Raw genomic sequence first — 14424 nt, forward strand, 5'->3', positions numbered from 1 at the left:
AATTGCATCATTGGAGTTGCTCTTAGAGACTCAAACGAGTAATCCGCTTTTCATTGGCCGCAATATAGAACCGAGCTGCACATCACAACTATTAACAAATAAGCCTTTGATCGTCTTGAGCGATGGACATAATAATTTTCATAGGTTGTGAGTACGTTGCTTTTAAATTTTTAATTTATTTTTATAATATTTTTTCCATTTTCTTTTCAAATTTGACACAAAAATTTCATGTGTCTCACTATTTTTTTTTCTTTCGAATTAGCTCTTCACTATTGGGTTTAATTTTATAAATAATTAACTTGAATATTTAACAAAAAATAATCTTTAAACTTCATCCCCTGAAATATTATTTTTTAATTAATCCAAATTAAACCATCGTCACGGCAAAATATAAAAAGAAAAAAAAAACAGCACATCTCAATCTAAAAGTAATGACATACTCAATCTACAGCAATTGAAGGTAGCCATAACCGAATTTTGTTCACATATGATTTTTCTAAAATATCAAAATAAGCGAATTGAATTGTATTAATGATAAACGGAGCTTGATTTAAATCATTTAAAAGAATATAAAAAATAAAAATCGTGTGAAAGACTTGAAAGTGATTTCATATAGAAGGTGCGTGTTTCTTCTTGAGAAAATCAGAGTGAAAACAGAGGTGGCAACGTGGGGAGGAACAAAGTGGGACCCACAAAATAACTTATATGTGAGAGAGAGAGAGAGACGTTGGGGAATCGTATTTTAGGTTGTGTTTGGTAGTTAACTCAAAAAATTTTTGTTTTCTGTTTTCTAATTTTTTTAGTTGTACTGAAAAACTGTTTTGTAGTTGTTTTCAAAAAGCTGTTTGGTACAGTTTTCATTTTTGTTTTTGAGAAAGTGAAAAAACTGAAAAAAGTGTTTGGTATAGTTTTTATTTTTGTTTTTGAAATAATGAAAAGAGAAGATGAGGAGAAAGAGGAGAGAAGAGAATAAATTTTTTTTCAAAAACACATTTTATTTGTTTTCAGTTTTCTTTACTTTTTTCCAAAACAACTTCAAAAATTTTTGAAAATTTTTCCCAAAAACTTAAACCAAACATATTTTCAATTTTTGTTTTCAATTTTTTCAACTCAAAAACTAAAAAATTGTTTTTGAGAGGAATACCAAACATGGCCTTAGATTTCTGGTCCCAGCCTGCCCAGACCAGACCACCATGTCTCTCTAATCTTTATTGTGGTAGGAAAAATAAATAACAATATTTTAAAATTAGTATTACAGAGTGCCATGTAATAAGCTAAGAAAAAACATTTTTTTTTAATAAGATTAGAACTGAATTAAGATGAATAAGAAAGTAATATAGGATCTAAACAGACCGTTGTTTATTAATCAATTTTAATTTTCTTTTTTCTTGCTTGAATTTTATTTTTTAAGAAAACATATGTTATTTATCGCCGGCGGAATTATTGCAGAGTCGTTTCTAGTCGCCCACTTTACTTTTTAAAGATGGTAACAGCTACAATTCGCTTCAACTTTATTGACAAATAACCGTTATACATCTTGACTTGAGAAAGAAAAAACGACACAATTTTTCCAAAAGGAAACGACAGTCGTATAAACAAAAATAAAATAAAGAGTTTGAATTCTTCGTAAGGGTAGTTTCGTAATAACAAACCGAAATTATTCGTTAAAAAGAGGGGTAGTCCCGTCCTATAACGGAAAAGAAAAGGGAAATGCGCTGCCAAGGTGCCAGGTTTGCAACAGACTCAAAATCAAGTGGCGTCAGATAAAAATTATTAAAATACTATTCCGAAACTTTATTTTTCTAGTTACAGACAGTTTGATTATATTGATTTTTAAAATAATATAAAATAAAATTAAAATAACTATATATGAACAAACCGAAAGAAAGAAAGAGGTAGAGAGAGAAACAAGAAAGACGAAGACGACGACGACAACGAAGAAGAAGAAAGAAAGCAGAGAGAATTCGTATCGGAAACAAAACAGAAAAAGGTTAAACGTCTCAGAATCTCCGAAAGCCCTAGGGTTCATAAATGGCGTTTTCGTTCTTGCCTGTCAAGCAATCTCTCTGATCGATCTCGTTGTTGACTTTGCCGGGGAATGGCAAATAATCCGCCGCCAAACCCGGCACGTTTATCGTCGTCATCGCTTTCGTCCAGGATTTCTCGTTTCTCTCTCGAATCTTCTCGCCGGAGTCCGACCTGAGGAGGCATTACCAACCGAGATATAGCCAGCGAGGTTTGCCGGATCGGCGCCGCGATGGTTAAGGGATGTCTGTTCTTCGAGAAGCTTCGGAGATGTGTACGGACGGTGTTTTTCATGGTTGCGATGTTGATTTCGCTGCTGGCTTCGTCGTTACCGGTGCTGGTGGCGATATGCGACGTCCTTGTGCCTTGCGTTCTAATCTCTAGTTTCTCTTGCGTTAGCTGTTACGCTTTCAGAGAGCATCTGAATCGATACGCCTTTAAGAGCTCTCTAACAGATATTCCTCTTGTTTCGGTTATCAGATCTCTCATCATTGTTTGTACGAATCTATCTCTTCTTCCTTTTTTAAATCTTTCCTTTTTTGTGGATTTAGTTTATTATTGTTCGAGAGTCCTTTTTTTAACAGATATAAGATAATTCTTAGTAATAAGCATCGCTTTTTTTTTTTTTTTTTTTGCTTTTCTTTTCCTTTCGGAAATCTTAATGACTGTCTGAATTTAAATATCTCACAGATATCTGTTTGGTGATTGTATTTCGGCATAGGAAGCAACGGAGGTTTGCTTTTGTTGTTGAAAAAAATTGCGTTTGAAGTAATCAAACCTATCACCTTTTAAAGAATGCATAAATGAAAGCTGTAATTGGTTGTCACAGATTGAGTTTCTTTGCATTTTAGGAACTGTTTTAGTTATCGGTGTTTCTTGTTTCTTACTAAACCAATACCAATGCTTTTGAAATTCAATAATGATGGATCGTTAACCTGAAAAATGAAGGGAAATGTCCTTGTGTATGTATGAGCTGGACTCAAAATGATGTTTCTGACTTCAACCAAATAATTTGAAGCTGGAAACAAATTATTTAGATGCTTTTAGCTTTTGCTTTTTCGCATTACAAAAAAATAATTCTGAGGAACTGTAATCATGTTCACTGAAACAGGTGTCTATTCAATGTGTGATGGCCCCGCTCTCTCTCACGGCCCGTACCTTGGAACTGTGACACTGTCCTCCGTCGCGTCAATTCTTCTTCTTTCGGTCAAGGCTTGTGTTTTCACTGTGAATTCTCAGATCGAAGCCGAAGCTTCATTTTCTCCATCAAGACGGAAGCTCCACCTAAAGAAGTCTTGGGGTATGCCGGTCTTGTTTCTTTCTTCAGTGGTCTTTGCTCTCGGACACACTGTGGTAGCTTATAGAACTAGCTGCAGAGCGAGGAGAAAGCTCTTGTTTCACCGAGTTGACCCCGAAGCAGTAAGTTTTTATCAGCCGGTCTGTCGGTCTTTATGTTTTCTTGAGTGCCATATATGGGTATTAGTGGGTCTTTCTATCGTGCTTGAGAGTTCATCTCAATGGGTGATATTCTAGTGGTGTATTTGATTACATTTTCAAATTTGCAGGTACTTTTGTGCAAAAATGTGTTCTCTGTGTACCAGAAGGTTCCAAGGTCTCCTACTCCTTCTGGGGGTAAAACCCCGAAAAGTGACGGTGAAATGAAGCGAAAGCATTTCGGGATCGCTCGCGATGAAGGGGAGCTTCCGGTCAGAATCCTAGCCGACGCCGACAGCTTATTCATCCACTGCCAAGGGATTACACTCCATTACAAGCTCTGTTTTCCCGGTTCTCCGCCTCGTTCCTTGTCGTCCTCTACGTTTCTCGAGTCTGATCCGAGTAAGATCTCGTCACAAGTCACTATGGGAGGAACGCCTAAACCCGATAAGCATCCATACACTCTACTATCAAAAAGCCAGTACAGTCTTCATAGGAGCTACAGCAATCAATTTCACAGCTCGTCTTTGTACGCTCCGCTATTGGACATCACAAACTCTCCCGTTATCTCTGAAGAAATTCCGCATCTGTGTCTGGACATTGATAAAGAGGAGGAAGCCCGTAGTATGAACTTGCCAAATTTGGAAAGACATTTGGAAGGAGAAGGAGAAAGAGGACAGTTTGGTATCGTTTTAGTTCATGGCTTCGGTGGTGGGGTTTTCTCGTGGAGGCATGTGATGGGAGTTCTGGCTCGGCAGGTTGGTTGTGCTGTTGCTGCTTTTGACAGACCCGGTTGGGGATTGACTGCCAGGCCGAGAAGGGAACATTGGGAGGAAAAAGAAATGCCTAATCCCTATACCCTCGAAGCTCAGGTGTGATTATCATTCTTATTTATCTTCTAGACAAGAATTTGTTGAGGCTCTGTATCCTCTGTAGTCCATTTAGATGTCAATCACTAACCCTTGTTTAGATGTAAATTAGCACAGATTAGTACCACTACCAGCTATTAGGGTGATGCATACTTGAGACGATACTTGAGCTTTGATCTATTAGGTTGTATATCGGATTCAGTTAATAAAGCGTTGGAAATCTCTCTGACTTCAGGTTGACCTGCTCATTTCTTTCTGCTCCGAGATGGGGTTTTCTTCTGTGGTTCTCGTTGGTCACGACGATGGAGGACTCTTGGCTCTGATGGCCGCACAAAAGCTTCAAGCATCTTTGAGCTCGTTCAATGTGAGTACATTACAGTAGACATACACGATAGCTAATTTAATCCGCTAACTCTTCAATTAATTGTGTCTCATTCAGATTACAGTCAAGGGAGTGGTGTTGTTAAGCGTGGGGTTGTCGAGAGAGGTGGTTCCAGGATTCGCGAGAATTCTGATGCGCACTTCTCTGGGGAAGAGACACCTCGTTCGTCCTCTCCTACGAACGGAAATCACTCAAGTGGTGAATCGCCGCGCGTGGTACGACGCCACAAAGTTGACGACAGAGGTCTTGGGTCTGTACAAGGTATGCCATTATAACACTCTCCGAGCGAGAGTGTCAATTATGTAAATTAGTTAGTGGGCTTCTCGTATTGATTCCGTGGCACGTATTAGGCTCCACTTTGTGTGGAAGGCTGGGACGAGGCTCTCCACGAGATAGGAAGACTTTCGCACCAGACGGTCCTTCCTCTAGAAAAGGCGACGTCTTTGTTAAAAGACGTTGAAGACTTGCCGGTTATGGTAATCGCTGGAGCCGAAGATTCCCTAGTCCGTCTCAAATCGTCCCAAGTCATGGCTGCTAAACTTGTAAATTCTGTAAGTATTAGTATTGGTGTTCTTATTATTCCTATCGAAGTACTAAATGCTGATTCGTTGAATAAACACAGAAATTGGTTGCGATATCGGGTTGTGGACATCTACCACATGAAGAGTGTCCCAAGGCATTGCTTGCTGCCATAACACCCTTCATAAGCATACTTCTGCACAAGCAGTGCTCACAAACCCAGTAGTAGTCTTTTGACGATTAAAGTAGGGATTTTAATCTTGTGTTTTAGTAGGGCTTTTTTTTTTGGTTGAATTTTTTTTTTCTTTCTTTATTGAAATCCAATGGAGAAGAGAATAACGCGGTCTCTTCTTTTGGGTATTTTTGATGTGTTAGTTTCGGGGGCCTTAACCCTAAAGGGAGGGGTGTTTAGAGCTCTTTCATTTGTATTTGTATTTTTCCCTTTTCAGAAAATGTTCATTCATTCATTCTCACCAGTTTCTGGGTCCCACTGAAGTGGTGGTGGTGGAAGATAAACGTATATTTGTACATTTCTTGTCTTTTGAATGAATGCATTGATTTATTGGTCTTTGATTCGTTTTTCTGTCTCCTCGATTTGTGCCATAGTCAACTAAAACCCCAATTTCCAATTTAACTATATATGGCTTGTTGTGACTTGGTGTTTGCTTGAACTGTTAATAATAAGACATGGAATCGAAAAGGCTTTATTTGTTTATTCTCATAAAACCCCATTTCGCTTTTTACTCTTCCATGACAATTTTATGTTAAAAAAAACGCGAATTCCATGTGAAGAATTGTCTAGTCTTAGGCAACCACGGTCCATGTTCAACGCTCTCACAGATATATGTCACCCATTAGCAATTGCTAATGGAGAATATGAAGCGTATGCTTATGAATTGATAATCTGGTTATCAATTAAAAACTAAAAATTTAAAGTGATAATACAATTAAAGTGAAAATGTGAAAGCAAATTGGAATTCATAATTAAACTACAAAACATTTCAAAGGATAAGATATGAAGGTATCAGGATTTGACTTGAGAAAATTAAATGGATTCGATTTATTTTTCGTGTATCCGTACCCACATCTGTTTAAATGATCACGGATTATTTTTTTTTTTTTAATATATATATATATTTTTTTATATGAATATCACGGATGTTATTAGTCTCTATGTTAATTGATTTCGAACAGTGTGTTTGAGATTGCTTTAGAGGGTGCTTTTAGCTTTTTTAAATAATGTTAATTACTTTTTAGTGTTTGTTATATAAATAATTTTTTTTATAAAAGTTCAAAAGCTATAACCAAGAAATTTGTAGCTTTTGAGAGTAAGTAATTTTTTTTAGAATTAATGACATTTTTAGTCCCTAAACTGTGTCGTGTGTAACAAGTTGGTCCTTCGGCGAAAAAAACTGCAGGATCGATACCTGATGAATGTGAGAAAATCACGTTTGATCCTTCTGTCTAATTAATCGTCTATTTAGACGGAAATTTGCTGACGTCACTTGATCGATTAGGATAGTTAAGTAATTTCATATTTCAACTGATTAAATGTAACCAACAATGTCGTCCTTTCATTTTCTACCTACTTTGACCAAGTCTTTTTCTTCTACATTTGAAAACCCACACCATACTTCTTCTCATTCGCTGATTTTTCTGAACCAAGGGGCAAAATCGGCACCTCAAGGCCGATCTCACCCAGTTCTTCTTCCTCGCCCAGCCGCTTCGTGGCCGTGCGTTGGAGTTCGGCGCTCGGGTCCGGCATCCTCGCGCTCGGGGACCCACGACGAAGGACGGCACTCCTTGAGCCCGGTGGTCTCTTCTCCTGACGACGCACAACGGCCCAGCCCGACGTCGTCCACTTCTCCACCGCGCGCTGGAGACGACCCTTAGCGTCCAGATCCGGACCGCGCACGTCACAATCTCCTCGCCTTCGAGCTCGGAGGTCGCGCTCGGCCACTCTTCCCCATCTTCCTCGACCCAGGAGCGGCACGGCCAGATCTCGTGCGTCGAGCGCTCGTTGCTTTTGGGCTCGGGGGTCGCGCTCGATCGGGATCCCTCATCGCCGGGCTTTTAGGTTCTGAGGGCGATATCGGGGAGCCGGAGAGAGGCGACGGCGATGGAGGAGGAGAACAGAGCGGCGGCGGAGACCAGAGTCCAGCCGCTGAGCCTGAGATTCGACGAGAAGATGGGCGTGGAATCGAAGCTGAACGGATTCAGCGGATTCAGAGGAGTTCTGTACGCCATGAGGAACGTGAGCTCTCTGATGATCACGATCCTCCTCCACGGCATGGTGTGCTCGTGGTGGCCAGAGGCGGACGGGAGGTCGGGGTTAATGGCGGCGACGGCGAGGCTTCAGCAGAGAGTGGCGGCGGAGGAGGCGTCGGAGGAGGGAGGCCGGGGATGGTGATGTACGAGTTCCGGCGAGTGAAGGCGGTGATGGAGGAGTTGGAGAGGGTTTGCTCCGCGGCGGCGGAGGAAGAGGAGGTTAATTTGTAATAGCGACAGACTTTCCATATAGGGGCGAAACAATTAAAACAGGGGCAAAACCGTAACTATCCTAATCGATCAAGCCACGTCAGCAAATTTCCGTCTAAATAGACGATTAATTAGACAGAAGGATCAAACGTGATTTTCTCACATTCATCAGGTATCGATCCTGCAGATTTTTTCGCCGAAGGACCAACTTGTTACACACGACACAGTTTAGGGACTAAAAATGTCATTAATTCTTTTTTTTTTTTAAATTTATTTATTATATTTTTGACATATTCTCTTTCCTCATTTTTTTTCTTTTTTAATTTTAATCAAAATTATCTTTAAATTACTTACATAAGGGTTTATTTTTTTTAGGGTTTATTTTTTTTTAAACCCATAATAATATATATTTTTTTACTTACATAAAAATATATGTCATTTAGTATAAATTAAAATATATCTATTTTTTTTCATTTATACTAGTTTTACGGAACACCATATTTGATTATACTTAAAGCAACAATTATTTTATAAATATTTCTGAAACACATGTAATTTTTTATGACAATTTTTTTTACAACGGTATGTAAAAAGCAATTTTTTAAAAGCACATCAATATCAAATTAGCCCATAAGTAGATGCGTTTAGACAGCACATTTGACTGGTAAATAATACCTTGTAAAAATGAAATTCCTAATTTTAGCACCTTATTCCATATTGTGCCATAGCCAATTTAAAGTTGGGTTTAAAGTTTTAAACCCTTTTGTCCAATTAAGCCATATTTGTGCCATCGGATCAACGAGGCTTATTTATTTCTTCTCATAAATTGGTTTCACGTTTCGCCTTTTTCTCTTCCGTGATATCAACTTCCATAACAATTGACAATTTTACGTGAAGTCCAAACACGAAATCCCTGTAATTAAAAAAGTGTCTTTATTCATGTAAAGCGAATGTTCTCCGAAGCAACCTTGGTCAACGCGCTTATGAATTAATTCCCATTTATAATGGAAAACGTACGTAATTTTACAACTCTAGAATAAAACACCCAGTTACTTAAAAAAAAAGAAAAAGAAAGAATAAAACACCCAGTAACACAGTCCATATGAAAAAGAAATTAATGATGGACTTAACAAATCTCAACTGAACAGTATTAATCTGTAAACCGTAAAACTTTAAGAAAGAGAGAAACAGAAAGCAAAAACGAGGGAAGGTTTGTCGTTTTCTCGGCGAGTGAAGTCCACGAAAAATATTGCGCGAGTGGGCGAGTAGCGAGATCGTTTTTTCATGCACGTCTTATAGAGTACAGAAGCAAAACCGTCTCGTCAAACTCTGAACCACGTTCTCTCCGACGTTCACCACTTCTTTTAGCCTCTGATTCTGTGCTTCTCACTGATGTACCGTAACAATACGCTACTAAATAAATAGTACTTTATACTCTATATATACACTGTACTCTAGCCTGCAAAAAAAAAAGGAAAAATGTATTTGTTATATATTTTTGGTGTGATTAATTCCGGCATCAATTAACACTCTCTGAAAGACTGATACAATACATTTCCCTCTTCATTTCATTATCCGAGCCCTGAACCCATTTCGATCTCTCTCTAAAATATGAGATTTCTTGGATATTTATTTATGCTAATAATATAGTACTTGACGATTCGAGTCTTTTGCTTGTTACTAAAGGTATTTCATTTTCCCCTTAGTCTAAACCTCACTTCCGCTTCGTTACCGTGCGTTTAGTTTCGATATTCTTGCCCTAACATTTGGGGATTTCCGTATGTGACGCGAATAAACTTCCGTTTCCACTCGCGTTGATGTTTATGGCGTAGAGTATTGACTCGGACTTGTTTGTTTGGTCTCGATTACACTCGTTTTCTTCGATTGTTCAACTTCTAGCGCAAGGGTTTTATTACGGTATCGTTCAACCGAGTTACATGAATATTTCGTGTGTGTCTCTGTTTGCGTTTGCGATTTTATTCGTTTTCCTTCTGGCGTAGTCGCTTTTGCTGTTCATGGGTTTCTGGATTGTTCCACATTGTTTATTTCGTTTTTATTTTACTTTTCTCCTACGAGTACTTTGCTCGTTGTCCTTTCTCTGTAACAGGTCTCTAGTCTCGTTTCAGCGCTGGCTTAAAAGAGATCTTGTACTTTACTTTCTTGCATAGCCATGGCTCAACACAGAATGCTTTTTTTTTCCCCTTTAATATGGTTTGAACTTTGGATTATAATAATATTTTTAACGCTTTATTACAAAGAAGAAGAAAAAAGGTAATATTATGTCTATTCTCAGGGTCAGTTGATGAGATGAGCTTCAGAGTTCATGATCAATAACGTTTGCCATTTTTCATGGCCAACGAGGCGGCGATAATGGAAGAGAACGAGGGTGGTTTCAAGTGGGGCCCAAAGGAAGTCGCCGGGGAGAAAAATAGTGACGTCCAGTATTACAATTCGTTCACTTACAAGGGAGAATCGTATTCTCTTTACGACTGCGTGTACATCCACAGAGACGGCGCCGTTGAAACTTCTATCGGTAAGCTCGTGAAGATTTACGAGACGCCAAACCGCGAAAGGATGGTCAAGATCCTATGGTTTCTTCGCCCCGTCGAAATGCGACCACATTTGGGCGATATCGAGGTGATGTGGAACGAGCTTTTTCTGGCATCTGGTAATGGCCCGGGCTTGGTCAACGACAATGATGTGGTAAGCATAATAATAGTCCTCTACGAGCCTTGTCGGATTCCCATTTGATTCCCGGCATATTCGTATTTGTGTGCGTTTTGAAGTGTTATGAGTTTGGATCATTTCGAGGATAAGAATTCTTCGCCGAAATCTCACCTATTTAAAGAGTGATACAACTTCTGATAATACTATATAAGACCTTAATTATCTAATACTATCCTATTTAGGATAGGATACATTCAAACCAATCATAACATGCCATAAATAACCGATTATATGTCAGTTAGGACACATATATCTGTAGGGTCGAGGTGCGATGTAAAAAAACAATACCCACTTGCATAGCTTTTTAAATACTAGATAGTTAGGGGTAAAAATATGTTGCTATGTTTTATTTCACAGAGTAAGAAAACTTGATCTTGATGGATTAGTAGCTGTATATACGCTTGAGTAATGTCCGAAATGATGGTTTTATCTTGTTGTTTCAGGGTGTCATTATTGCAAAGTGCTATGTTGCTTGCATCTCAAAGGACAAGAGAAATACTCGAGCACGTGAAGCGAAGTCGAGCGACGCAGAGTACATATTTTACCGCACTTTTGATGTTGGCAAACAAGTCGTATCGAAGATCTTCCCAGACGAGATCGCTGGAATCAAAGGTCGGTCCTTTCATCATTAGCAGACAATTCTAAGTCGCTATAGAAGAAGCGTTGTTTAATCAATGTCTTAAAAAATAAAACTTTCCAAACACATTGCAGTTGAGTTTTTGTTAAACGGCAATAAAAGTCGAACTGTAACTCATTCGCCGATGCGGAAGCAGGACGAGGAAATCAAGAAGCCTATTGTGACGAAACTCAACATAGGCACAGCAAGTCCAGCTAAGAACACTATGCCTACCACCAAAACAATCGTTGCTTTAAAAGGTGATTCCTAAACACCCAAATCCTTTTTTTTTTCCTTTCCCAACCTTGAGAAATTGACCGATTTGATGGGAGTTACCCGTCACTGTAGGTCTAGAATTGGAGCACAGAAATTCAAGTGACGATCCCAAATTAAAACTCTTTCCTGTTCCAAATGGGAATCAGGCTGGCAGGGAAACTAAAGACATATCTAAAGTCAGATCGTTCGAAGATTACCTCCCTGAGAACACAACGGATAATAGCTTGCCTTTGAAGAAACGGTCAAAGCCTCTGGATGGTAATGGTTTCGGCTTCCAGAAAGAGGGACCATCCAGTGGGAATCATGTCGAAGAAAGGGCAATTAAAACTGCTGAAAGAAGAGAAACTCAACTTGTATCCGATAGGAGTCCCAAAACCCGCAACAAGTTTAATGAAGTCACTAAAAGGCCCGACGCTGTAAGCCTTGTGTTATACTCATTGTCATGATTGGACCTCTTAAGTTTTTTACAAAATATAAGTCCATTTTTTCGATTGCCTAGCAGAAGCGTCTATGCATGCTTTATTTATTATCATCTCTAATGTCTCAATTTTTTTTACCCGTTTTTCTCGTTTTTTTGGCAGGATAGAAGAAATTGGTTCAAAAAACTTGTAAGTTTCTATACTGAAATAATCAAGACAGATATGATATTAAACGAATCTCGACCATAGATTTAACATCTGATACAAGCTCTTGACAAGAAGCCTTTTCTTCCTTCCTTTTCGATTCTTCAGCCGTGGGACGAGAGTCTTCTGAAAGCTCGAGATGCTGGTACCTTGGTCTCACTTGAAAACTTGGATCCAACATACACTTCACTTGAAGTTGAGGTACTTTTGTTTTCTTCTTCTCCAACATTTGATGTTAAAAATTCATTTAACGCCTCATTTTTTTCTTCTTCTCAGGATCTAGTATGGCATGCACTTAAAGAAAAGGTCCGTGCGAGGATGATAGAGTCCGGTGCATATTCTAATCCATTATACGGTACACACAGCTGTTCCGTGTTGTTTAATGATCTTCATTTGTTTATTTGCACTATTTACGAGTCTCTGTCTCACTTGTTCTGAATCTGATACAGGCAAGGCTTTGGTTATCTTCAAGTCCAAAGTCGCAGCGGACACTGCATTATGTGAGTTAAGCAGGAGATGCTTGGTTCTTGGCGATGGAAGGTATTTTTTTTTCTTTGTTTTTTCATCGCCTCTAAAGACACACTTGGCTGTAACAGAAGGCAATGAATTTGCAGATCTGTGTTTGCTCGGAGAAGAAACCTGGTAGCGCAGAGCAAAGACGCCAGATTATACCACGGCCATCTAGAAATCGAGGAACGGAAGCTTCAAAGGCAAAGCCTTGACATGGTAGAATCCACGTCCGATCATATTTTTCTTGTTTTCCGGGTATATATTTTCTCGTTAGGACTAACTCGTTAATTATTTGCGTGTAGAGAAACGCAGTATCGACGGCACACTGTTCCCAGCCTAATACGATCGAATACGAGTTTGCTCTACAATGGCTTGAGCTATATGAAATATCTGAATTACAGAAGGAGACTTTGTATCAGGTGCTTGAATTAAGCTAGTATCCATATTATTTCTGGCAATATTTCTTTCTCAAATAATACTGGTTGGACGTGGAAAAATAGTTATCTATTTCTTTTTTTCTTGCGCCTAAAATTCTATATGCAATTGTGTTATATCCTCGGATAAATGACATAAAATAAGTTTATTTCAAGAAATTCCTTGCATAACTAGTTTTTTTTAAACTATCATCCATCTCTGCAGGAGCAATTGAAGGAGATCAATGAAGTCAAGAGTAAGCTCAATCTCAAAGGGAACAGTTGACTTTGACGGATGTGACTTCAATTTTGGTAAAGCTTTATTCAATAATCTGGTATTATTCTGAATTTGTTTTTGGATAGTCCCTTTTTTTTTTCTTTTTTTCTTTTTTTTTTTTTTGTGAATACGGAATTATTACTTACTTCACGTAGCAGCAGAAAACAGTATAAAGATGATGATGCCGAGCCATTTACAGAAGTATTAACCCAATTTTTTTTTTGGTATGATCCAACTTTCTGTACGTAAATATTCTTGATATTTAGTACATTTTTGTGGGCGTGGATGGCAATAGTTGTATGGAATTGAATGGCATGTTTCGTATGAAGTCGTTATCGATTTCTGTTGTATCAATATCAAATACCATGTTTGCACATGCCCCCCAAAAAAAAAACATGTTTTGCTCTCCATTAATAAATTGAAAAATTGTACAAAATAGCATTTTGAAACTTATTGATTAGTAAAATAGTCAAAGTTTTAACTTTTCAGCAAAGTAGTCAAATTTACGTTTTCAAAATTTTTTTGATAGTCAAGATTATAATTTTTGACGAATATTATATGCAATTTATCACTTCAAAAAAATTAATATTGAGGTCAAATTTTTTTTTTTTGAAATTAGATTGTTGTACAATTTGGTTATTTCAATAAATTAAGATAAAATTTGATTATTTTATGAATTCATAATTTTAAATTAACTATTTAACTAGCTCACCCTTAATAAATAACTTACTTAGTTGGAAAAAAAAAACTAATAATAAATCAACAATGACAATCAACTCATCTTTAACGAATGTCGTTTTCTATATATAACTTGAATTGAGCAGTGAATAGTCAATCACATACACTTACTATTGTTTTAAATGATATTATATAGGGAAACATCCGATACAGAGCATCATTTCACGACTCCTCAAATTTTATGAAGTATTAATTTGACTTATATTTACTTACCGAATTTTATGTTTCTGCTTTTGAAATATATATATATATATATATATATATATATATATATATATTATTGAAAAATATAAGTAAATTAAAATATATATATATATATATATTATTGAAATATATATATATATATATATATATATATATATATATTAACTCTCAATCCAATTTATAGAAAAATATAAGTAAACTGTTATTATTGAAAATGACAATTAGGTCAGTAACTAAATTTTCATTTTATTATAATTTTTTTTTTAATTGGTTAGTTAAATTTACTTCGACTTAGTGAGTTACTTTTATAATAAAATGAAATTTTAACTAAAA

General features: G+C 37.4%; 2 protein-coding genes and 1 pseudogene across 2 annotated transcripts; all 3 read left to right on the forward strand.

The window, feature by feature from the left end:
• The first annotated feature begins 1745 nt into the window (after nucleotides 1-1745).
• On the forward strand, nucleotides 1746-5800 carry LOC149386641 (uncharacterized). The gene is made up of 7 exons (XM_089626021.1): nucleotides 1746-2522; nucleotides 3137-3444; nucleotides 3591-4331; nucleotides 4564-4692; nucleotides 4768-4971; nucleotides 5061-5261; nucleotides 5333-5800. The coding sequence occupies exons 1-7, from the start codon at nucleotides 2258-2260 to the stop codon at nucleotides 5453-5455; spliced, it is 1971 nt and encodes a 656-aa protein (XP_089482147.1). The 5' UTR covers nucleotides 1746-2257; the 3' UTR covers nucleotides 5456-5800.
• Nucleotides 5553-7842, forward strand: LOC149386642 (uncharacterized; annotated as a pseudogene).
• Nucleotides 7843-10067: 2225 nt separating this feature from the next.
• Nucleotides 10068-13388, forward strand: LOC149386643 (nucleic acid binding protein). Its single transcript, XM_089627133.1, has 11 exons — nucleotides 10068-10410; nucleotides 10878-11046; nucleotides 11146-11310; nucleotides 11399-11742; nucleotides 11908-11934; nucleotides 12058-12150; nucleotides 12226-12304; nucleotides 12399-12489; nucleotides 12564-12675; nucleotides 12762-12878; nucleotides 13099-13388. Exons 1-11 carry the CDS (start codon nucleotides 10078-10080, stop codon nucleotides 13156-13158), a joined length of 1590 nt encoding a protein of 529 aa, XP_089483259.1. The 5' UTR covers nucleotides 10068-10077; the 3' UTR covers nucleotides 13159-13388.
• The last annotated feature ends 1036 nt before the right edge of the window (nucleotides 13389-14424 follow it).

Source organism: Urtica dioica, chromosome 9 (assembly GCF_054948205.1).
Source record: "Urtica dioica subsp. dioica isolate 48M chromosome 9, U.dioica_male_clone48M_v1_H2, whole genome shotgun sequence".
NCBI lineage: Eukaryota > Viridiplantae > Streptophyta > Magnoliopsida > Rosales > Urticaceae > Urtica > Urtica dioica.